Genomic DNA, 25,844 nt, shown 5'->3' on the forward strand with positions numbered 1-25,844 from the left:
GTTCTGAAAAAAGCATTTGAAATATATAAAAAAAAAAGACTGATGACACAGGATTGCTGTGCTTTTGTTTTTTTGTTTCTGGAATTCTTTGTGTCGGTGATGCTTATAAAGGTTTTCTGTCTTGTTTGTAGCTTGCTTTTCGAATTGAAGATGCTGAAAATGAAAACATCAGATTCAGGAGAGAGGTTAGCCAAAATTATTGCTGATTTACTGTATTTTCAACTTTTTAAATAAATATACTACTATATTTCTGTTTTTATAATTTTTGGTGTGATGTTTAATTTTGGAACATTACCTGTGTACTACTGCAAAGTAAATATGTTGTACATCTGCTCCAATGAAACGTAGTTAATTGAGGTCAGGAAGTCTCTACGTTTCAATTTGAATAGTCCTACTGTGCATTAGCTTGGCCTGGATTTTGGGTTTTGAATTTTTAACATTTTTGTTAAATATTATTTCCATGTAAATTTGTTTAATTATTGTCCTGGGGTAAAACCTTGATAATAATTTGTCAAAATACCCTTGTATATATGTGTGTGTGTATATGCTGGCAGAGGTATAATGAAAGCTATTTTATTTTGTCTCTGTATTGATTAATGTTTAGTCTTCCAAAAGCGAAGCTAATTTCTAATATTTTTCATGCTTTGTTCTCTTGGTCTTGTTTTCTCCTTTTTAATATGAAGAAAAAGCGCATAAAGAAAAAGGTGAGGCTTCTAAGACTTCTAAAAGCAGACTGTAGGAATTTGGATGGGTTTTGCGTGTCTTAGCTCTTTGTGTTAGCTTGCTAGAAATGCAACAGCTTTGTCTCTTAGAAATGGATTTAAGTTTGGATTGTTTTTTGTGCAGAATGAACAGTTGCGTCAGGATGTGGTTGACTATCAGAGGCAAATAGATTCTCAAAAAGAATCAATTCCATTACGAAGAGGAGAGATATCTGATTACACATCACAGCTGTCCAAAAGAAGCTCTGAGCTTGTCCAGTATTTGGATGAAATTCAGGTAAAAATCTATGCATTCAATTGAGTAGTTATTGGAGTTTTACTGACCATAGTGTCTTCCATAACACTATGTCAATTTACAGATAAAGTCATGTGTTGTAAGGGAATTCATAATAAGGAATTCAGTCATACATACAGTCTGCATCTCTGAATTTGGAAGAGGTAATGAAGTTACTGACAGGGAGAGAGATATGTCTTATTTGCTGTTTGGCTTTGTTGAAATTGATAACCTAGAGGGGAAATACTCTATTCTGCGCTAATTTTGTATAAGACTTTCAAGTTTGTATTCAGGTATTAAGACGGGCACTTTCTAAAAGCAGGGTTTTTTTTTATTTTTGCAGAATTTGACAGAAGCAAATGAGAAGTTAGAGATTCAAAACCAAGAAATGAGGAAAAATCTTGAGGAATCAGTGCAAGAAATGGAGAAGATGACTGATGAATATAGCAAAATGAAACTAATTGTGCAACAGTCTGATATTATTATGGATGAGTTAAGAAAAGAGAAAGATCAGTACAAATTTCAAGTAAGAACTGACTCATTATTTTGTATAATTAGGTTTCTACTGTTTTCATATTTTAGCTGAAGTTAAAACCTTCTATCTATGCAGTAAAACCACACACTCCTCTAAAGTAATGCTCTTTGAAAGTAGTGTGATCTTTGAATGTGGTACAGATTTTAAAATTTTACTGCAGACTACAAAAATTTTTTTATATAGAATGTTAGTCATGCCCTGTTCTCAAAAGTCATTCCCTTGCTGTTGTAATACTAATCTGTAATACTAATCTTGATGTAGTGTGTTTGTACATATATACTGGATAGGTCCAAACCTTTTTGTAATGTGATGTTCATCCAAATGGCATGTCTAGGTTCAGGATCTTTCAGACCAGCTGAAAGCAAAGAATGAGGAGGATGATCCACTCATGGCAGCTGTAAACGCAAAAGTTGAAGAATGGAAGGTATTTTTTAGTACTTTTAAAATCCTTTTTAGGAATTACTTCAAGTGTTCTGATGGTATTTTATCTTCTTTTCAGAAAATCTTATCTTCAAAAGATGATGAACTCCTACAGTATCAGCAAATGTTATTTAACTTGGAAGAGAAAATGAAAATGGTCCAACTTGATGTAGACAGAAACAGTATACTGTCCCTTCAGCAGGTACAGTTCATGTGAGACATTGCACACATAGAAATCACCATTAACTAAATATGCTATTGACCAAATATATATTTAGTCTTTTGTAGTTTGCAAATACAAAATACTTAATTTTGAGAATTAAGAGACAGATTGATTCATTCCACTGCAAAGTTTGCTTAATAGACAATGTACAAAGGAAACTTCTCTGTATGTATGTGTGTACGACCTGAACTCTTGGTAGCTGGCTCTGTTACTTTCATATTTATCTTTTCTAACTATTATGTAGCATTTCTAAAATATGACTTTAGCTTCCATAAAATTTGTTAGTTAAGGAACGGTCTTACCTAGTACATTATTTTTTGTGTTCGTTTGTCTCATCTCATTAACTCTGTGGTTCATCGTATGATAGAGCTAGCTGAATTTGTGTATCTCTCATATTCAGGCAAAATTACATAGTTCTTCACAATTTTGAATGTCTCCACTTTCTTAAAAAACATAATCCCCTCCCTGTCCCCCCAAAGTAATGTGGCCTGTTAGGAATCCTGAAATAGTCTCTATGCAAAGCATACTCTCTGATTCCAGGATGATTTCCTGCCTTGCTTCAGGTTTTTTGAGCAAATGTGTAATGACATTTATGTTACATTTTGGGTTCTTGTAAACAGAGCAGTATGGTGAGATATATTTATGCAGATAGCTTCTCAAGAGAAAAACACCCTAAATTACAGCCTTAGGTATCAGAAAATCAGCCTTAGGTATCAGAAGAGGAAAGCAGCTGAAAGTAACTTTGATAAGCAGTTGTTTGATTTTAGCTGATTAGACGGCTATAGAGGCTGCTTTTTTAGAGGGGTAGGAGAAGGAAGGGGCATTATTGGCATGGCATTTTGAAATATTTTGTGTAAATAAGCATGTATTAAAAGTAGACATTTAAAAATTAATTAAGTTACTGCTCAGGTTTTTACTCAAAATAGACTGAGCTTGCTATCCTTCAATGTGTGTTTATATTCTATAGGGTTGTATCTAGGTTTTTACGACTTTGCTAAGTTCTGTATTTTTAGGTTTCAAATGTGGTTATATTTGTAAGAAATCCTGTAAGTTGTTTTTCAGAACATTGGTATAAAGTAAGGACCTTGAGATTTTTGTGGTTTTATTATTACATTATTATTAATGTACCTTTTATTATTATTAATGCCTGTAAATTTTTAAAGTCTCTTTTTATCTTTTACCACTTTTTTGTTAATCAAAGAAAAAGTAACATTAAGATTTCTATGTTGTTTCTGAAATTCATGTACAAGTACAGAAATAGTATACATAGAAGTCACTTCCATAGTCTGTGTGTATCTATGATTGTATACGCATCCAAAACAAGGTAGTATATGAATTTTGAAAAGTTAGATGGCTTGCTGAAAGGCTGTCTGCAATTCATGTGTCATGTATGATGGATTGTTAGTCTTTGCTATCTTCAACCTGTATCACTCAGTTCCTAATGGCAATTGTTTATGAGGAAGCTGCTAAGAAACCTGTATTATCCAAAACTTTTCCTCTAACACTCTCAAACTTTGAGAATACTGTTTCCATTTAAAGTCATTATACTAAAATGCTGCTTATTTTTCTGTGTTTGAGTGCTTTATTTTTACTTTCTTTTTTATTTTTCCTGCTTTGCATTTATATACCAAACTTCTAGATAATATCTGAACTCTCTGTTGTAAGTATAGTATATTTGCTGTTCTAGAAATTGTTTTGTATTAGCTACAAGCAATTTCTTCATTTCCCATGTGGTGTTCTGTATTGGTAGTTTGCCTGTCAGTAAAGAAGGATCCTTTAATGGAGTTTCTTTTTTTTTTTTTTTTGCATGCCTAGGGTATGCAAGAGCGAGATGCTCAGATAAGATTGCTCACTGAGCAAGTTGAACAGTATACCAAAGAAATGGAGAAAAATGCATTCATTATTGAGAAATTAAAATATGATCTCAAAAACGATAAAGGTAACATCACTGTTTTGTATTAATGTCAAAATCAGAAAAATCAGAAATCACAATTCCTTATTTTTTAGAAATAGAGGAAAAAAAATGCAGTATTTGAGCAATTTTAATCTCTAATATTTTTTCTTAATTTTCTTTTATTAAACATTTGTGAAGAGTTTAAATTTATCCAGATTACCTCGGTGAATTTTATGGGTAATAGAATTATATCTGATCTGTAAAAGTTAGAGCATAAAATATAAGGTCTCAGCTCCATGAAGAATTGAAAAGGAGTAATAGCTTGCAATTCCAAATAAATTCTGATGACCTTTCTGTGCACTCACTTATGATAAATATTGTTTGAAGAAAATGTTAGGGGGAAGAGAACCCAATCTCTTATATGTAGTGTCTTGTACTTTCCTAATTAAAAAGAGCAGGGAATTAATATCTCCTTTATAATGTTTTCTGAAGTGTTTCTGTTTTGATTAATGGCAGATAGCAAGAATTCCTAGTTGAATTGTAAACATCAAAGCTTTTCTTTCCAGGTCACTCATCTCTTGCTCAGCCGAACCAAACTGGGGATATGCAAGAAAAGTTTAAAATGCTAGAAGAGAGAACTATGGAGGCTGAGAAATCAGCAGAATTGGCAGAAGCACATGCTAGAGAAAAAGACCAAGAACTTGTTGAGACTTTGAAAAGAATGAGAGACTATGAACTGGTAAACAGTTTGTCAGAGTGGAGAGGGTATTAATCATATTTTTAGGAGATTGTTTTGTCCTCCCATATTTATTTAATTGTTCTAATTAGGAATAAATAAATTTCTTTGGTGCCCTTCCCCTTCGTTCTTCACTTTCCTATTGAATAGTAATTGGGTGCTCAAGATATGATTCTTCAAAGGATCATATAGTTGGAGGACTCACTTTTGAAATATGCAAGCTGCTCTGTAGTCAAGGACAGATTTACAGGATCTGCTTTTTATTCAGTAACTATTTTCACTAAGCATAGTGCAGAAGAGTGATAGGGGTTGAAAAACATTTTTTCTTGTCTGTGTAATGATGAAAGAAAGATTCATGATCTATTTTAGTAAGTCTTCTATTGGTTGTTTCATTCTTACTTCCTGTGTGCGGTTTTTGCAGGGAATATATGGTTTGGAAGAAGCTGTTGCTGAAATCAAAGATTTAAGAAAGCAAGTCAAAATACGAGAACATGAGATTGAGTCATTAATTAAAGAAGTCAATAAACTTGAACTTAAAATAAATGACCTTCTTGATGAAAATGAAGAACTCAGAGAGCGCTTAGGTATGCTGTATCCAGTACATGTTCAATTATTTGTTGTGTAAAAACTGAAATAGGATTCTATAATAGAAATTTTTTACTGTACCAAATCACTGGAAATAATTTGTTATATTCTGCTAATATTTCCAAGTAGTTTTAATTAGTTTGGACAAACTGTATGATTGAACTTGGCTTACAGGTTCCTTTGAGTGAACAAAGGAGGAGGATAGGTTCTCTACTCTTTTTTTGGTTTTCATTCCTCTTCGATCATGCACTGCCTAATAAACTTCATAATATGGTACCTGGAAAGCATAACATCCTGAAGTTGTAATGCTAGATGAAACACACAGTGAAAACTTCAGATAGGCTTATTTTTAAATAGAAGAATTTAAATGTAAATAAATTTAAGTGCCACTTTATTTTATTTTGGGTTTTGAGTAACTGAGGTGAAATTAAGCTTTCTCCTGCTCTTAATACATGGAGTATAAGATGTGTGTTTATGTTATATAAATAGTTATATATTTTTATAGATAGTTGAAATACAATCAACTATCAACAAATTATTTTTTTCACTCTACTTCTCTAGTTATGTTCTTACATAAATTAACTGCATTAACTAACATTAACATTCCTCAATAAATGACTTTGATCTATTTTGTTTCAGGTCTTGAGCCAAAGACAATGATTGATTTAAATGAATTCAGAAACAGCAAAGCACTGAAGCAGCAGCAATATAGAGCTGAAAACCAGATTCTTTTGCAAGAGGTAAGTGATAAATCCTATTTTTGTGTAAGAGCTACATAATGCATTGAACAAAATGGAATACTGATCTGTGAATAATAATATACAGATTGAAAGACTAGAAGAGGAAAGAATTGAACTGAAAAAGCACATTCGTAAGTTGGCTCAGGAGAAAGGAAGAAGAGTTGCAACAATAGGTAGGATGTTTTTGATATAAACTGTGCTTTCAAAAACATTCTGTTTATACTTAAGCATAAAAATTCTGTTTATAGTTAATGTAGCTATGTTATACTTATTCATTTTTATAAATTAAAGGGTTTAATATATTGCATTGAATCTGTAGGAAGAGGTGAGTGGTTTTTGGATTTCCTGATCTTACAGCCCAGTATTGAGTTGTGATGACTTAATGCATCTCTGGGCCTTCTGTTTTTGCCTTGCAATAGGTGTAGGATGATATTCCCAAAGTTTCCAGTAAATCTACATAATTCATGCATTTCAAAATTCTTAAAATTTCAATTCCATGCCACTCATGGTACCATAATGCTTCAGAAGAAAAGATAGAAAACTATAACTCAGATATAATAAATGGAGTGTATTCTTTTGATTGAAGACCAATTAAAATTTCCTAATAATTTATTGCTTTTACATCTGCTTGCATTTAGGGTTGGATGCTGATAATATGCAGATGACTGATAGCTTTACTGAAGAGAAGGGAAAGAATATGAGGAGGCTGGATTTCTTGAACAATCATGTCACTGCTGAAGTAGAAGCAAAGGTAGGTTCATAAAGGAAGTTTATGAACATATCTTATATTTCTCTTTCAAAAACTAAAACCACCTATTTTGTAAATATTGTTAAAATACTTATCTAGGGGCTTTTATTAACTGCTTTTAAAAAAATCCCAAAATTAATGATTTGTAACTTTTTTTAGAAAACTAGTGAATATTCTATATTTTCTGTAAATAATCCTAGCAGCTCATGTAATGTGGAATGGAGAAACATACTTGCAGAAAGAATAGCACCAGCTCAAATTCCAAAGACAGAGAAAAATATAGCTGAAAACAGAAAGGCTGTGTGAAATCTTCTTAGAAAAACTTCAGGCATACGTGAGAATTCAGATCACTTGGAAAAAAAACAAATACTTTTTCAGTTCATTCAGGTTCTAAGCCTGTGAGATAGAGTGGCAGCTAGTTAAACACAAGTGTAATTTTGAAGCTCTTGATGTTTTCATATTACTAGAGCTACAAATTACAAAGCCTCACAGACTTCTGGTTTGTACCAGACCACTATTCCAGCTGCTGCATGACCCAAGAGTACATAATTTGCTATGGACAGTGTTATATGGGATAGACTTCATGTAACTATTCCAGTGAATCCATTTCTGTTCCTATTTAGGCAAGAAATCAGTACGTGGATGGGGAAATTTTCTTGAATGCCAATTTCAAATTTGAAAATGTCTGGCACTAAAACTGCTAAAATTAGATTCTACGTATTTTTTTGTCTAGGAGAAACTTTTTTTTTTTTTTCTTTAGAATGAATACCTTGCAACTGAATTACGTGAGAGAGAGAGAGATTTGGAGAAGAACAGGACTGTAATGGCCAAATTTCAATCTAAATGTAAGTTGCAACCTGTTTTAAAACTAGGGAACATTGTCAGGTACCTGTAGATAGTTTGCTTATTTAGTTGTCCTGTTTCTATAATTGTGATCATAAATATCTGACTAGTAAAAGAAATCTTGTGTTTATATTGTATCTATGTGTAAATATACATACATGGTGTTACCAAACCAGTGATAGTACAGGAAACATAGTTTATTCACATTAAATACATTAAAATACTATCTCCTGGTTTTCCTTCTTGATTCAGACCTGGTAAAGTCTTTAAGTGTGTGAGTAATCCCACTTCTAACAATTATACAGCTTCTGTAGTTGTAGGGCTTTTCTGGCTGAAAGGAAGTATTGGGGAATTAGAGCCACTTGCTGCTTACATACATGTCTATATTAGCTGAAATGCACTGTTTGAAAGCTCAGAAATAAAAATAATTCTAATTTCTCTGGACAAGAAGCTTAATTTTTTTTCCCAGAAAATGTGAATTCTTAAAATTCTTTTTGAATTTTTAAAATAGACTTGGTGAAACCACTCAGGTTTTTGCAGCTCACTCCTGGGTGTTCAGGATGATTAGCAATATTGTTTGAGTGCAGAGAATGTCCTGACAGGGTCATTGTGGGTTTTTTCAGTTTTCAGGCTTCTCATTTTGTGCTGGAAATTGGAATTTTATTGAGAAACTACAGGTGGTACGAGTCTCGAGACTCCTTGACAGCCACATAAGTTAAATGCTCCTTTTTTCTTATTCTGGAGAAGGAATTCAGGCAATTCCTAGATACCTCATTGTTACACTCAGACATTTCCAGCACAGCCATGTTTCTGAACTGGTAAAGGTCAGACAGGCTACTAAAGAAGTTTAAAATGAAGTAAACATTGAAGACTGGAAGGTTCGGTGAAGTAAATTGTGTCCCATGAAGCATTTAATTTTTTTTTTTTCTTTTTTTATATTTCATCACTGAAATACATCTCCCAGATATTCCTAGCAGCTCTTGATTTTAATTTCATAATTGCTTATGCCTAGGTATGTATAATGTGAACATTCTTTTAATTTATCAAATCATTCTTTTAATTTATTAAGAATCATGATGAAATGTCCTAGGAAACCTTAAATCATTTTTTCAGTGCTTTTTAACAGATTTACAACTTTTATTACAGTAAAAGAGTTATCAGAAGAGAATAAACAACTTGAACAAGGAATGAAGGAAATATTGCAAGCCATCAAGGAAATGCAGAAGGATTCCAGTATGAAGGGAGGAGAAACAGCCTTAATAATCCCTAGTCTGGATCGCTTAGTTCATGTAAGCTTGCCTTCTAAATTATTATTTAGCTTTGTAGGATTTACAGGGATAAAATGTAATGCTTTTTGCTAATTTCGTGTAGTCTAAACTTGAGGGCTCCAGTTTACTCTGAAAAAATTAAAGCTTTTCTACATTTTTTCTTTGTTATGTTAATTAACTGATTACTGCATTAGGCAATGGAGTCAAAGAATTCAGAGGGGATCTTGGATGCTAGTGTACACTTGAAAGCCCAGGTTGACCAGCTTACAGGACGAAATGAGGAATTGAGACAGGAACTAAAAGAGACTCAGAAGGAGGCAACAAGTTTGTCTAATCAGCTGGCAAGTGCCAATGAAAAGGTACATAATTTATTTTATAGAATTTATTTTCAACTTTAAAAGTGGCTGTTCTGATAATTTAGAACAATCCACATGATCTATAAGACAATGAATTCAGCTTATTGAACAGTGTCATTGTACAAATCTTACTGAAATTTATGTAGTGGACCTACTAATTTGTCCTTTTTAACTTCAGATCTCACTCTTCTTGTTACTTTATCCTTGCAATATTCCATCATGTTAAATAAACACTAGCATGCCTATCTTCTGGGGAGAGCTGTGTCCAAAAAAGCTCACAGATCTACTTCTTCAGAAAAGCCAGGAGTCTTACATTTTTTATTTATAAATATGTAACAGCAATTAAGTGTTAGAAATGATGAGTCGTTCTTTCAAATCCTATATCTTGTTTTAAGTTGTACAATTTGTTCTGTGGAATGGTTCTTCCCGGGAAGGAATGATGAATGAAATATTGTCTTACAAGAAGCTAAAGTTAAATTTGCCTTTTATCACAGCTTTGGTGATAAACTAATCGTCTAAAATAGTGTTAGAAATGAAAAGGCAAAGATTTGTTTAGAAAAAACTGTCAAATAACCACTGCAATAATTCTTTCCAAACCTTAATCTTACTAAAGGAGTAGGAGTGTTTAAAACAATTGTGAATAAAACTGTGATGTTATGTGTAGTTGCCCTGATTGCTGGGGTAATTTGATAAATTTGGATTAATTTATTATGCATTTATTGACTTATGAAATCATAGCATTTTTAAAGGATATTTTAAAGAGTTATTAGAGTGTTTTAGAATATAAGTGAAAATTTTTATGTTTTATATTAATAACAACTGATGTAGCAATATATTTTTCATAATTTTTTTTAATCTAATAGCAAGAGCTACTTCTTTATGACATTTTTGTATCCGTCTTTAGATTGAACAAATGAAAAATGAAATTTGCTTACTACATCAGTCAGAAGGTGCCAGTATTGTCTTCCAAACAGTGAATCTTCCAGAAGGAATGGCTCCTTCAAGTGTTAATACAATTAATTCTCTGAACGAATATTTAATACATCTTACACAGGTAACTCATATATTCCTTGAAATAAAGAGTATTTGTAACATGTATCTAATTCTTTTCAAGTCCAGTAGAATGTCAGGTATGGACATGAGAGATGTCTCCAAAATTATTTTGGTGTTCTAACATCTACTAAACTCTTTGGGATATTCTGTAATTTAAAGCTGTAAAGCCTGAAAGGTAATAGCTAACTAAATTTTGGACAACAATTCAGATTTTTTTTGTTTCAAAACTGAATTTTGATCTAAATATTTGCCCACTCTTCCTTCTACTTCCACAGTTACACTCTTTCTATAAGAACCTCTCTCTTACTGCTGTCTGGATTCCACACCTGAGTCTGCATGTGCAAATCCTACTTGAACAGTTTTTCCCTATAGAGCCAAGGTCTCTAGTAATTTACTGTATGATTTTTCATTCTGTTATTTGTCAAAAATACATTCAACAATTGTAAATAAAGGCATAAATACATTGAAACCAATTCCAGTGATTGCCATGGGAAGCATAGCAAATAGGCGTATAGTAATGAAGAACTATTTCAGACTTGGAGTAAAAAAAAAGTTACCTTTTTATTATTGTTAATTTATAATTTTCTGTCTTTGATAATTTTATCATTTTTTCATTAGAATATACTTTTTCAAATCTGTATGCTTATAAAGTAGAAGAGTATTTGAGAAAATGAGAAGAAAATGCCACTTGCCAGTTAGACATTCAGGTAGTATTCTTTGTGAGTTAGCTACAGGTCATAGTGTTTTGAACTTTGAGGGCTGAAGCCTGCAGTGCAATTATGCTCTCTTTCACACTGATCAATGTGAATGCTGAAGCTCATTGGATTTTTTCATCTGTTGCTTCTAAAGAAAATGCATTTTTCATATTCATAGTTCACACAGTTCATGGCAGAAGCGTCTATCATGAAAACACAAAGGACTGCCATTTTGATTAAATTGCTAGTTTCATGTTTAAAACCTACATTAATAATTTGTGTATTTTTATTTGGAATATAATAACTAGGAACTGGAAAACAAAGAAAAGTTGCTTAAACAATTAGAAGATGCAGTGGAGGACTACAAACGAAAATTTGCTGTAATTCGTCATCAACAAGGCTTGCTGTATAAAGAATATCAAAGGTATTGCTCTCTTTTCTGAATTATGAAAGTTCAATTATCTAAATATTTAACAGTCTTGAAACAAAATGTGCTGCTGTGTTGAAGTAGTTCTTTGGTTAATGTCATAAGTGTTGCCATGTTTGGATATGGACTCCATACATATTCTTTAGTCCTGTAAGGATTCAGAAAACTCCTACAAAACTGTCTTCTGCTGGACTCTTCTCGTTTTGCATGTTTTGTCATGAGGACAAATTTCATTGTGCTTTCTGCATCTGATATCTTGCACTTTACTAGAACCTGTATGATGTTTATTAGCCTAATTTTCTTTTGCTTTCAAGTATAGGTTCTAATAGGCTTTTGGGAGTGGAGAGGAGGGGAAGGAAAAAAGAAAACTGCTGTCAAAATACAGTCAGAGGTCTTTGAAAATTTCGGGTTGTTGGGGTTTTGTGGTTGGTTTTCTTTTGGACTCCTAGTTGTTTTATGTGCTTCAATGATCCTAAATTCCTTAAAGTTATTCTTATGGTCAAAAAAAATTAAAAAATGTTTTCATCTGTTAGGAGGATAGGGATGAATATGATAATTTGGATTTTTCAATTCACAAACTATTAGTTGGATACTCCCTGGATTGGAATGAACAGTCACCCGAATGGCTTCTGGAATAAGGTTTTAATCTTTCAGAAACTTGTGTTTATTCTTTGAATCAATTAAGATTCCCAGACAATATTATCTCTTTTTTAGTCATTAAACAGACAGTTTTTATTGAAGGCTGTAATATACTGCCTCATTTACTACTAGGTGAGATGACTCCAATATCCAACAGGGATAAAATGATGATTCAAGGTTCCTTCTCTAAACCTGGTACAGACAGAAATTACAGAAGGAGATTCTTTGACTTGGCATCCCATAAAAGTCACTTCCAAAGAATTTTCTTTAATTCTCTTCCATTTTACTCCATTATTTAAGAAACTTAGATACCTCTTTGGAGAGAAAATACCACTTCTAAAATACCCTTGATGAACCATTTTTTAAACTATCCTAAACTATGCCATATAGTCTGTAGGAACTTCCTTATTAGACATGTATGAAAGATCATAATTTTTTTTCTCACAAATAAATAAATAAAAAAGGACAGAGGAGAGTAGTTTGGACCAAAGTGAAGCTGAATAAACTGAATCTTTTTATGTTTTGGGTATGGTTTTCACTGAAATAACAAGGGTGGGAAGTTACATCCTTTAAGCATCTATAATATACATAATATACATTTGAAGAATAAATAAGGCACTGAAGAATTATTTTCATCATTTAAGTGGCTATAGGCTAAACAGGGGATATTGTTTTTAGTAACCCATCTACAATTTATCATGTGCTTTTCAAATTATATTGCTGCTAAAATTAAGTACCTTGGTTTTCAATATTTCAAAATTGCTTTTGAAGTTACAGTTTTAAAAATCATCAGCTCTTTCATTATAATAAATGATTTGGTACTGTTTTAGTCAAAAGGAAAGCTGGCAAAAAGAATCAGAAAATATTAAAAAGGAAATGAAAAAACTAGAAGAGCAAAAAGAAGAGGATGCTACGAAAATAAAGGCATATTCTGTAAGTAATTTTGTTACTTTCAATTTTCAGAAATATTTTAGGACATAGAACAGAGGTTTTAATACACTGCTCTAGTTTGTTAGATGGGGAAAATGTGTACACAGACCTCTTGTGCCTGTCCCAGGGTGCTGTGTATGTATGGGGGTGCTCCAATGTTGTGTGTGCCTGTTGGCCTTCCTGCAGTTTGCTAACCCATGCACTGGGGAGAAACCACCCCAAGGGGTCACATCACACACCTGATGAGGTGTGGGTCCCTAATTGTTGCACTTAGTACTCCCAGAACATCATCTGGAGTGCTGAGGTGTGGTGTCTAGCAGGGAGGAGTCACTCACTGTAGAAGATACAGGGACAGTAGAGAGACTTCTGAAGCTGAACTAGGTTACGAGTGCTGCATTATAGCCCTTTCTGCCCCTGCTGTTAGAAGTCTTTATGCTTTTTTTATGCCAGTTTCCAAGCTGACAACTTCTTTATTTGAAGTCTCTTATTTTATTGTTACTCTTCAGTCTGGTTAATGGTGATCTTTCTCTTGAACATTATCAGTTTTGAGCAAATGCCTTCTAAGGCAGGTTTTCTGTTCACACACACGCTTTACAGCCACACTGCTCTCTGAGCAGCAGTTGTTACCCAGGCTGTTTGATTGGGAGGAGGAGCATGCAAACAAGCCCTTGGAAAACACATTAGCTTACACTAAGTATTGAGGTTATTACTTCCAGCTGTGTCTTATTATATGTATCTGTTAATGTATATGAATCAGTGTTTCAGAAAAACAGGAAACAATTCATCTTTTTACGCATGCATGCAAACACGTGTGTGCACACAGACACACAAATGTTACTATGGAAGGGATCCTGTGGTTTTTTACTTTACAAGTACAGGTTTGATCTTCAAAGTAGGAGGTTATTAGGGTTTGTTTGGAACCACAGGACTTCTGTTTTGTTTAGAAAATTGTTCCAATGCATTTTTTTTTATTCTGGTATAAACAGGAAGACTGATAACAGTAAATGCAAAGAACCATTCTTGTTCTAAATTTTGAAAGTGTCAGCATTAATTAAAATTCCAGTTAGTCAGTGAAACGTACTTAGCTACTGGTTTTGAAGATTCATCTTTTTCTTAGAATACTGTATGTTTGAGCATATGTTGAGTGCACATATATTTTATTAGCAAAAAAAAGAAATTATTTCAGAAAAATGAATGGAATTTTTCCACCTAGATTAAAAAGTATACAAGAAATATTGTATGTAGTTGTGCTTTACCATATTTCTGTACAAGGGTCTTGTTAAAAAAATGTTTTACAGAATTTACTTGATGCACTTGAGAAGGATCCTGATGAAACAAAGAAAGTACTTGCAGAAAATAATAGAAAAATAACTGTTTTACGAGTTAATGAAAAATCACTAACAAGGCAGTGTACCACTTTACTTGAAATGGAGCGGCACCTCAGAAAAGAAAATGATAAACTAAAGGGTGAAATAACACATATGGAGACTGCAGTTACAGGGAAGATTGGAAACTTGCAGCGATTCAAGGTATAGTTTATAGTAGTAATAGCACACATTTTTTATTTTTACATTTGGGAAAGAAATACCCCTTGGTTTTAAATGGAGTTATTACTAGTTTCTTGAATGCATATTCCAAAAGCTTTCTAATTGCTGTTACAAATCTTGTAGAAATATTCTTGTATTTATATGAGTACTGTGATCTGGACAAGCTCAGTAACTGGGTCCATGTGAATCTCATACGGTTTAACAAGACTAAGTGCAAGGTGCTGCACTTGGGTCAGGGCAATCCAGGGGAATGAACAGATGGAGAGCAGCCCTGCTGAGAACTTGGGGGTGCAAGTGGATGGGAGCTGGACATCACCCAGCCATGTGCACTTGCAGCTCAGAAAGCCAAACGTGTCCTGGACTGCATCCAAAGCAGCGTGACTGCTATGAGGAAAGGCTGAGAGAACTGGATCCAGGGGAATGAACAGATGGAGAGCAGCCCTGCTGAGAACTTGGGGGTGCAAGTGGATGGGAGCTGGACATCACCCAGCCATGTGCACTTGCAGCTCAGAAAGCCAAACGTGTCCTGGACTGCATCCAAAGCAGCGTGACTGCTATGAGGAAAGGCTGAGAGAACTGGGATTGTTCAGATTGGAAATGAGGAAGCCTCTGTGATGACCTAAATCTGGCCTTCCTGTATCTGGAGGGAGCCTACAAGAAATATGAAAAGACTTCTGACAATGGTATATGGTGACAGGACAAGGGGGACAGGCTTCAGAGTGGGGAGAGTAGATTTAGATTAGATGTTAGGAAGAAATTATTAGCTATGAGGGTGGTGAGGCACTGGCACAGGTTGCCCAGAGAAGCTGTGAATGCCCTGTCCCTGAAATCATTCAAGGCCAGGTTGGATGGGGCTCTGCATAACCTAGTCTAGTGGAATGTGTCCCTGCACATGGCAGGGTGGTTTGGAATTAGATGATCTTCAAGGTGACTTTCCAATTCAAACCATTCTATGGTTCTGTGATCATCGTATGAAATCAAATCTTACCTTTTGGTCGTACAGGTTGTATTCAGGGCCTGTATTCATTTTACAAGGTATGTTTTGCCAGTGCCTTGAGAGGCAACTGTTGATAAAATTACCCAGAGAGTTAGAATATCAGAAAAGTTTTGTCAATGTTTATTACAGGTGGTTTTTGAAGATGAACGGTAATTTAAATACATTTAAATAAACTAATATCTAAAGTGCTGTATTAAGTATTATTCTTTTTATGTGGAGTAATTTTATATTTCTAAGTGACCTTAGTAACTATTGCGTTGATTATTTTCATAGGAGATGGCTTGCTTTAAGATTTCAGCTCTGCAAAAAGTGCTGGACAGTAGTGTGCCATTGTCTGAGCTAGAAGTGGCCAATAAGCAGTACAATGCATTAACTGCTAAATACAGAGAGATGTTACAAAAAGATAATTTGCTTGTGCAACGGACAACAAACATGGAACACATGGAGGTAATGTTTGTGTTACATTTTAAACCTGAGGGAAAAAAATGGGCAGACAGAAAAGCATTTTGTTGTGGTTCTTTGTTTATTTGTTTGTTTGCTCTTTAAACTAAGCTTTGGGTATGTTCTCTCAGAAATTATTCTTAGTTCTTTGATTACTAAAATGAGACCAGCAGAAGGAATATTTGCTATCATCTTCAGTTTTGGAGGTTATAAGGAAAGTAGAATTAATGTAAACAATTGGAAAGCTTTCTCTCAAAGTATGTGCTCTTACTAATTCCCAGCTTTCACAGGAATGAAATGGTAGTTCCAAAAAGAGTAAAGCTTTGGAATTTTACTTCCATAAAAGAAGCCAAAGATTGTTCATTATGTGCTTGCAAAATATTGTAGGTACTACAAATATTTAACACTTCTTGTGAAACTTTTATTCTGAAGTAGAAGGGACTTTCTTCTCAAGAAACTGAAGTTGGCTTCAAAGATATGTTACTACCTCCCACTTTTCACAGCCAGTAAAGAATGAAGGACTCCTATGTCTATTTTATGGAATTTTGTGTGTATGAAAACTTGCATTACCTATTTCAGCAACTTCATAGAGGTAGAGAATAATATATAAACTAAAAATGTGTCCAGAACACTCAAATAGAAAATTAATATTAAGTATTCAGTTAGTTTTATTGGTTAATGTGAAATTTGTATTTCCATTTGGAGGAGTGAAGGAACATTTACAAAAGTAACATTTGGCATCATATTAGATGCCTAAAAGAACTGAAAGAACTAAAAGAAATGTGATCTGTCTCAAAGAGGTATTTATGTGCAACATGAAGTATTCTTTGTGGGATGAAGTAATCTTCCAGAAGTACTTCTTTCCCACTGTTAATGAGGTGCTTAGTATGACAAACAAAGATTTTTCTCATCTAATTTTAGCTGCTGTAGGAATCACAGTTGGTGGTAATAATTATTCACAGTATTCACTAGCTGTGACAGTAAGATACAGAGCACAAAGACTAATATTTTTACACTTTACAAACATATACACTTTAAAAACATATAGTCTTCTGTTGCCATATATGTAGGTTATGGTCACGCACAAATAAAGTCTGTTAATCTGAAAGATTTTGTAGATACTAAACATGAAATCGGTTACAATTAAACAGTTTGCAGTTATGTTGCAACTTTTCTGTCACATAGCGTGAGAATGAATCCTTGAAAGAACAGATAACTTCGTTGAATAAGGAACTGGAGATCACAAAAGAAAAACTTCACACTGTAGAACAAGCGTGGGAGCAGGTTACTAAACTGGGCAAGTATGAAAGTTACATTGCAACATTAAACACCAAATGGTATATCCTGTATAAAAATAATATTTTAAAATATTTTAAAATTGATGTGTCTTAAAATAATGAAAATAAAAAAAAAACATAACTATTTTATGTCTTTCAGTAATGATGTCTATTTTTGTGCTGAATTTTTTTGTTTGTAAGTTTAATTTTACTAAAAACAAGTTCAGTATTTTTTTCATGAAACTCTTCCACTTTGACTTTCTTGGGTTACTGGGTCAAGGGTTTAAAAGCTTTTAACACAACATCATCTGAACTTTTTCTTTCTTAATATGTTCTAACTTGATTGTCAGTCATAGTGTTTCAGAGTTTGTCAAGAAAGTAAGTTTGTTTTGCTGGTTTCATGCCTTGTAACAAAGTATTCTTTCTTACTATGTGGGGTTTCTTTGTATAGATTTCATTCCTATTATTCATCCCTGTTTCTTTTACAGATTTTAAATTAAATATCATGAAGGTTTACCAGTTGTATTAAGCATAAGGTGAAAGGCTACACTGAAAATAGCTATCAGTCTCAACAATCATGGTTGCAGATACATGCATTCATAACTGATAGTAGTATTTTATTAAAGTTGTATACTTTCCAAACATGTAGTAAGGCAAGATAACTGTGCATCCAGATGCACAGATGTTCTGATAAAGTTTACTTGACACAGATAAAGCAAAACTCATGTTCGGTTTCATGGTGGAAATAATTTTCATAGTTGAATCAGTTTGTGTTTCTTAATTTAAGTATTTTTTCATGTAGGGGATGACAATGCCATGGACAAAGCCACAAAAGCAATAACCAACAGTGAGATTTTGTCCATTTCTAAGAAAATCACCATGTTGGAAATGAAGGAACTAAATGAAAGACAGAGAGCAGAGCATTCACAACGAATGTATGAGCACTTAAGGGGCACTGTAAAGCAAATAGAAGAACGTAATTTTGAATTGGAAACAAAATTTGCTGAGGTAAATGTCTGAGATTTAACAACCTAATTTGCTGCATCTTAAAAACATATTTTTGAGCTTTTCAAAAATTATTTATATCAATAATATCAATTTATGTCAATAAGTGTATAAATGAGCTTATCATGCAAAAAATAGTTTTGCAGGCTTTAAGAACTGCAATTTAGCATATGCAAGACATTGGTAAAAATAGAACTGATTAATTTGTCAGTAGTTTATTTTAAAAGTTAGTTGGCACGATGAGCGTCTTGACAGATGCTAGTTTCCTAGTTTTGTCAGCAGACTGCAAGAAAAAAGTCCCTTCTAAACTTATTTCTGTCTAATCCGTATGATCTCTTTTTCTTATAATTTTTTCCTTATAATTACCAATTATTCAAAAAAAGGTTAGAACTTTACATCCCTTATGCAAATGATAGTGTTGTGATTCCGCTACAGACTGGTTACATCTTATGCTGCACATTGTCTACAGTACCAAAGTAGAAGTCATGTGCCACTGAAGCTGATGAACCTTAGTATTCCTGTCCTATCAGTCTTAAACTTGTTAGATATTTTTGTCCACACTATTAATTTTTGAATTTTTTATAGAAATTTATTTTTTACTAGCAAGAGACTTATAGTTCTACAATAAAATTATATATAGGAATTGTACAGGTGTGTTCTTGTTACGTTACTGGTCTATAATTTAAGCACAAGGGCAGAAAGAGAATAGTTGATAGGAATGCAGATACATTGCATTCATTTCCACTCCATGTCCTTTGCTAGAGTGTACTCTAACTATTTTAGATTGCTGTTGTGTGACTCCCTCTTTCTCTGTTGTTTTAGTAATGTTTGTTACATTATTTTGGTCTGATTTAGTCTGGGAGATGGAGTAACAGAAAGTGTATAAAGCTTTTCAGCAGCAGTATTGCTAAAGCCTTTTCTGACGGGGTGCGTTCTTTTATTTCTACAAGGAATGCTTTAGGTGATGCACTTTAGTGTCACAGTTTTCATATACTCTTTTGTATATATTTTTTACCTTGTGATACTTTTATACTTTAGGTCTGATGGTCTTCCTTCATTCTGAGATGATGAACTAATGCTATTCTTTCTTACTCGTACCTCTGCATCCCTCTTTTGCCTCATTTCTGTAGTTCCAGGACATACATTTTCTGTTTCATATACCCCTGTTGTCAGTACCTCCTAGCCTGGTATAATTGCCTTTTTTGTTTGAGAAAGATAACAAGATTGTGTGGGTGTATTAATGAAAGCTGTAGGTAATACCAGTTTAACAACTGATAACTATAAGTCTACTATACATCTTTTTAAGTCATAAATCAACTTCAGCATTCTACTTTTAGTTTTCCAGATACGTGAGGATACCCTGCACTTCTTTTTGTTTGTTTAGGAAATCAGTTATTTTATTAAGTAGTGGTATCAGAATAATGGGTCACAACTGTATGTACTGATTAAGTCATGGGATTTCTCTGTGTTAGGATTAAGATAGATTAAGATTATTTATTTTAATGCTTTTTGGTTTGAATTGAAATATTGGTTACTCAGTATTTGATAACTTGAAAAATCAGGCTGCTTGAAAGAAAATAATTTAATTAAGAAAGGTTTTTTTGGAAGGAATAAAAGAACACAGTATTGTCAGTCTTGGCATTTATAACCTCTATTTGTCTTACCAATGCCAATATAAAAGGCATTATATAAATATGTAAGACTGTTCATTTCCCTAAGTGTTTAAAGTCTTTTTTTTTTTAAATTTGTTTTTATTTTTCATTTTAGTTTAGGAGCAAGTTATTGCAGTAATGGTTTTAAGAAAATCCACTAATAAAAATTGTATTTAGTTTAGAATTCTTTTCTGTGCCAAATATTGCTGTATGCATGGAATCCTTCAAACAAAAAAGATGTGTGAACAGAGGGTAGGGGAAACTGGTTTTTGAACTCAAACCTCATCACAGCTGAACTGTGTTTTGTAATGACTGAAAAAAACCCCCTTTTGGCGCTGCTATTTCATTGCAGCGTTTGAGCAGTTATGTGCTTAGGATACCATTTTGTTTGTTTCTGGTTTTGATTTTTTTAAGCTCACCAAAATCAATCTTGAGGCACAGAAAGTGGAACAGGAATTAAGGGATGAACTGTCAAAGAGTGTAAGTAAGGCAGTAAGTGATGCAGATAGACGACAAATTATGGACCTAGAGAAGCGTGAGATGGAGCTCAAGATTGAAGTTTCAAAGTAAGTCTTGAATTTATAAATTTTGAATTAAGTATGTTCAGAAATGTGTGAAAATTAAGGCATACTAGTCTTACATAATACACTACTTGTGTATCAGTGACATGCAATTTTCAATGCCTGTTTTTCTGAGCATATATATATATATGCCAAATTTGGCATTGAAAATGAAGCTTTTAATTCCTGACTATAAAGAATGCAATTTGTTTCATTTTACTTTGAACAAGGAATTAAGGGCTGGCTGAGATAGATAGGCTAAGTGTGCAATTAGATACTTATACTAGTATTTTTACACTAATTAAGGTTGATTTTGTTTCTGTGCCACAACCCCCGCTCTGTCTATGAAAATCTCGCAGAACTAATTGGAAAGCAGTTCTTTCTTTGAAAGACTCATATCTCAAACATTAAGGTACAGTAGGAGGGAGGATTTCCATTTACTTAGAAGAGATTAACTTTGCAGAAATTGGAAAATGGAGCTTTTTAGATGTGTTGGTATGAACATTTGTCTTTGAGTAATTAATGTAATCCTGTTATATGCCTAAACCAGCAAAATCTGTAGGGATACTTGCACTTTTTGGCACTGCAAGTAAGTTATTAGATTTGGTGAAGCAAAGAAGGGAATTGAGAATGAAATGTTTTGAGCATGTAGAAAATGTTGAGTATTTATAACCTGAAGCAGCAGAGAAATAGAGGACAGAGATGATTAGGTTAGGTAAAAAACCCATGGCATTGTTTTCCTGGAGTAGGTTACTGCTAGCAAACTTCTGTATAATTTATAATAAAAATGTCCTGTGAAAATGTTGAGAAGCAATATAGAAGAATTTTCTTAAACAGATCTCTAAGAGTAGAGAAGAGTATGCTGAAAAGAATGAAATCCAAATGTTTTGATATGAGGAAACATACTAAGTATCTTTTCTTACTGTCTTCTATGTAGAAAAACTTAATAGGTTATTCACTGATTTCAAGTGACACAATACTCTTGTTTTCCCTGGAAGGTTAAAAGAACTGTCTGATGTAGCACAAACACAAGTTGAAGCTCTGGAGGCACGCCAGCAATACAGAGATAAAGAAGTGGAATATCTTAGAATGCAAATTTTAGATTATCAGGTAAAATTTAGCCTTTATTAAAACTGCAGTTTGGAATCTTTTTTCCCCTGGAGTGAGATGAAATGAAGTAATTTTTCAATGAATTAGAAAACTGCAAAAGTATTTCAGAAGAATCTTAGCAAGCTAGTTCTTGTAGTGCCCATACCCTTTCAAAAGTTCCATATTACATTAATTTTTCCCTTCTCTATTTATTCCATTTCTAGCTGTGCAGCTATTACAGATCCTGACATTTTTCATGTTGTTTACATAATATTCATTCCTGTATCATCAATAGCTCATGGTCAAGGAAAAACTCATGGTGAGGAAAGTCTGATCGTTTTTCTCAAGCGAGAAATTACTTGTAAATATTGAAGATTTGCAATAGGTTTAATATTTTGTTACTAGCTAAAACAACTTATTGGAATTTGGTTTCACATTATGTAATGGTTTGAGACCTTAACTCCAACACTTGTGTCAGCTTTTACATTACCATATTTTCTAAGTGTAGGTACATATTTCTTCCTCAGTTTCTGGTATTTTGGAAAGAGACCATTTTTAAGAGGAGTATCTGAAAAGCTGTACTTCTAAAATGTGGCTGTAGAAACAATAGTGGAAAAATTAAAAGCCTCTTACAGGCTGACTCTTACTCTTCTCTGTGGAATAAAATACATGCAATATATAGCACATATATATTAAAAATATCTTGTTTATATTTACATATAAACTGTGTTAACATATTCTGCGTTAAAATGAAAAATAAATTTGTTCTATCAATTTTGTTCTTAGGCACAGTCAGATGAAAAAGCAATTATTGCAAAACTGCATCAAGATATCATAGCCCTTCAAGGTAGTGAATCTGTTGCTGTAGACCAACTGGAGAAGTTTAAGTTGAAACTACAGAAGATGGAGATCCATAATCTACGTTTGGAGCAGAAGCTTGATGAGAGAGATCAAGCGTTATATTTTGCCCGACTTGAAGGAAGAAATAGAGCCAAACATCTACAACAGACAGTTCAGTCTTTGCGGCGACAGTTTAGTGGTGCTCTGCCTTTAGCACAGCAAGAAAAATTCTCTAAAACAATGATTCAGCTACAGACTGACAAACTGAAGGTCTTGGAAGAAGTTCAGCATGCCCAGCAGGAGCGTAGAAATGCAGAAAACAGAGCATTAGAGCTGGAGTTGAAACTGAAAAGTTTAGAAGAATTAGTAAGTGCATTGAAGGATACAAGAGGAGCTCAAAAGGTTTGTGATTTTATAGTTTTGAATAGCTTTGCTTATCTGATCTGCATTTAAATTAAGTTTCAGTTCAGTTTGTTTTCTAAATATATGTTTTAATGTAAAACTTACTGATTTCAAAATGCACTGTTAGAATATGACAGCTATCATATTTTGTTTTCTGTAAAAGTCAGTGCAGTTATATGTACTAATTATCTTCTTTTGTGCCCAATTAAGGCACATAGGAACTACACCCTAAGTGCAGTTATATTAAATTGAATTAAATTATGAATCTAATTAAATAATGAAAGAAATTAAATGAAGTACAGAGTAGCATTCTGAAGTTTTGTTCCATGAGGTTGCAGTGAAATCTTCACTCCAGATCCATGTCTTTTTAAATAAATCCAGGGGCAGTAATTTAGACAGCATGGTTAGAAATGTTACTATGCTCATCTAATTTTGCTTAAGCATATTTTGCAACCATAAGCAATGTCGCCCTGAAATCTTAAGAATGCTTTCTCACTTCTCTTCAAGATCACTGTGTGTTAGATAACATGATTGTATCTGTTGTGACTAAAGTTGTCTGCATGTAAGCAATGCTCTGGGCATGTTTTAGTTTTAAGTCAGTTTTCAAAATATTTTTCTAGAGCATTTTGACATAAGTATGTCTGTTATTCTTAGTACACGTGCATTTTTTTGAACACATACAGTTTTTAATGGTTTTGAATTCTCTTGCTCTTTTAGAAAATACAAACCAAACTTCTTGCTTACTATTTTTTGTTCAGTCTGGACAGATACATAAGGTATAACTTGAAAAATTTGAAAATTGTTTACAATGTACTTTTGTCAGTGTAAGGGAAACCTGTTGCCTCTCCAGTTGGCTGCTGCACTTATCAGTCATTCCCCTTGCAGTTTCATACTCTTGTCATACTTTCTCTCTCAAGATAAGTGAAGAGCCTTAAAAAGGCAGAACATGTGTCTTCCAGTTAGTTTGAGAAGTTCCATCCTGCCTCAAAGCCAAAGAGTGAAGCTTCATCTAGTTGGCCTGTGGTAAATTATAATATACTGTGTGTTATTCATTGCAAGGTAATTGTGTGGCACATGAAAATGGAGGAACTCCATCTGCAGGAACTTAAACTCAGTCGAGAGTTAGTCAAGCAAAAAGAAGAGGTGAAGTATTTGCGTAATATAATTTCTGAATATGAATGTACAATCAGTAACCTGGAAGAAGAAATTGTACAGCAGAACAAGGTATGTATTCCTGCATGCTATTGAAAAAATATACTATTCCTTATTTTACTAAGTGATTTTCTAATAGTTTTTTAACACAGGTGTTTGTATCTTGGTTTTATAATCCCTTTTAATAGCTTGTTTGAGTGTTTTATTTCTTGGTAACAATTTTTTCAGTTGAAATCTATAAAATTCCCCTTGCCTTCAATAAATAAACTACCTCTATCAAACATTTGTTACAGTTTCATGAAGAAAGGCAAATGGCTTGGGACCAGAGAGAAGTAGAACTACAGCGCCAGTTAGACCAGTATGATCATCAACAAACTGAAATACTTAGCACAGCTTTAAAGGTACATGCACTAAAAATAGACACATAGGCATGTTTTTCAGAGCTGTCAGATTACATGAATATGAATCTTTCTGTGCAGTTTGAAGAGGCTGCAGGCTCAGTTCCAGACCCTAGTTTGCCAGTCCCACAGCAACTTGAGTTGGCTTTAAGAACGATTCAGGAACATATTCGAACAATCCTGGAAACTAGGGCAACCTGCAGATCACTGGAGGAGGTAATTTAATGTATAAATTATAATTTAACATGACAAAATTTGTGTTTCCATATGCTTTTACTTTTTTTTTTCCCATGAAAAATATCCGTTTTAAAATGTCATTTAGACATGTTTAATACTCAGAAAATGTAAATAATATAATCACACCATGAGTAAAATGAAATATTTTTTCCATTGGAAAAAATCATACAGGAGACTTTTGTAATGTTTTTATTCATCCATTTAGTAGGTTCAGATGTGTCTTGCTGTACAAAATTCAGTTGACTATACGTAGTTAAATTTAGCAAGTGGTACAAAATACTTTTATCTCGGGTTGTTAAATTAATGCTCTTCTACAGAAGATACTTTGTGATTCTTAAATAATTGGTAAAACACCAGCTTCTTCATTTGGTAGGACAAAATTAGTTGTTTAAGTGTCATGTGCCAAGCAAATACATAAAGACACAGTAATGGTATTCCAGGACATTTTCATCTAATAGTAATCCCGTACAGCTGGAACCCAGTACAAAGTGTTTTGTGTTTATAAGTACATTTAGATAAATCTTTCTGGTACATTTCTTGAAAAGTAAGATCTTTTTGCAGTGTTTGAATTCTGGAAATGCAGAAATTGCCTTTTGTTGTAGAAATTAGAAGAAAAGGAGACCGCTCTGTGGAAAGCTGAACAAAATGTTATATCAAGAGACAAAGTTATAAATGAATTAAGACTTCGATTACCTGCAACATCAGGAGAGAAAATAATGGCTGAATTAAGCAAACAAGAAGATGACTCAGAGTACCGTCATGCCATTAAAATTGCTCATCAAACCATTGCAAATATGCAAGCAAGATTAAATCAAAAGGAGGAAGTGTTAAAAAGATACCAATATATGCTTGCTAAAGCAAGAGAGGTAGTTAAACCTTTTTTCTGAAATGTCTTCCATTTTCAAGTTGTTTTAGTTGATTCTTTGTTTTCTCATTGCTAGCAAAATCTAAAAATAAAAGTTTCTGATCTCACACAGAACAGAGACTTTATTTGTGGGAAGTTCATATAGCATTTTTTAGCTTTTTAGAATAGTAGGTTTGCTTAGTCAAGAGGTTATGTATATAATGTCTGTCTAGGAATTAAAGTAGTGTGGCATGAAGAAAATGAAAATTCTGCTGAAGTGGTCTCAGTCTATTTTGTATATTTCTTTGGGATTTT

At 33.3% G+C, this 25,844-nt stretch overlaps 1 protein-coding gene across 2 annotated transcripts in view; it reads left to right on the forward strand.

Annotated features, from left to right (window-relative positions):
• CEP290 (centrosomal protein 290) overlaps positions 1-25,844 on the forward strand; it is a 48,805-nt gene that overhangs the window by 4,461 nt on the left and 18,500 nt on the right. For both annotated transcript variants that reach the window (XM_041474243.1, XM_041474244.1), the window contains exons 8-35: positions 132-185; positions 847-999; positions 1,340-1,522; positions 1,866-1,955; positions 2,031-2,153; positions 3,990-4,113; positions 4,635-4,807; positions 5,226-5,388; positions 6,029-6,129; positions 6,215-6,302; positions 6,768-6,880; positions 7,638-7,722; positions 8,867-9,009; positions 9,183-9,347; positions 10,249-10,398; positions 11,401-11,516; positions 12,989-13,091; positions 14,387-14,617; positions 15,906-16,079; positions 17,259-17,370; positions 18,153-18,358; positions 20,422-20,573; positions 21,566-21,677; positions 22,443-22,898; positions 23,958-24,122; positions 24,344-24,451; positions 24,530-24,664; positions 25,288-25,551. In XM_041474243.1, the coding sequence (XP_041330177.1) occupies positions 132-185; positions 847-999; positions 1,340-1,522; positions 1,866-1,955; positions 2,031-2,153; positions 3,990-4,113; positions 4,635-4,807; positions 5,226-5,388; positions 6,029-6,129; positions 6,215-6,302; positions 6,768-6,880; positions 7,638-7,722; positions 8,867-9,009; positions 9,183-9,347; positions 10,249-10,398; positions 11,401-11,516; positions 12,989-13,091; positions 14,387-14,617; positions 15,906-16,079; positions 17,259-17,370; positions 18,153-18,358; positions 20,422-20,573; positions 21,566-21,677; positions 22,443-22,898; positions 23,958-24,122; positions 24,344-24,451; positions 24,530-24,664; positions 25,288-25,551 (4,242 nt within the window). The remainder of the gene's footprint in view (positions 1-131; positions 186-846; positions 1,000-1,339; positions 1,523-1,865; positions 1,956-2,030; positions 2,154-3,989; positions 4,114-4,634; positions 4,808-5,225; positions 5,389-6,028; positions 6,130-6,214; positions 6,303-6,767; positions 6,881-7,637; positions 7,723-8,866; positions 9,010-9,182; positions 9,348-10,248; positions 10,399-11,400; positions 11,517-12,988; positions 13,092-14,386; positions 14,618-15,905; positions 16,080-17,258; positions 17,371-18,152; positions 18,359-20,421; positions 20,574-21,565; positions 21,678-22,442; positions 22,899-23,957; positions 24,123-24,343; positions 24,452-24,529; positions 24,665-25,287; positions 25,552-25,844) is intronic.

The sequence above is a fragment of the Pyrgilauda ruficollis genome, unplaced genomic scaffold, assembly GCF_017590135.1.
Source record: "Pyrgilauda ruficollis isolate IOZ18807 unplaced genomic scaffold, ASM1759013v1 scaffold32, whole genome shotgun sequence".
Lineage (NCBI taxonomy): Eukaryota > Metazoa > Chordata > Aves > Passeriformes > Passeridae > Pyrgilauda > Pyrgilauda ruficollis.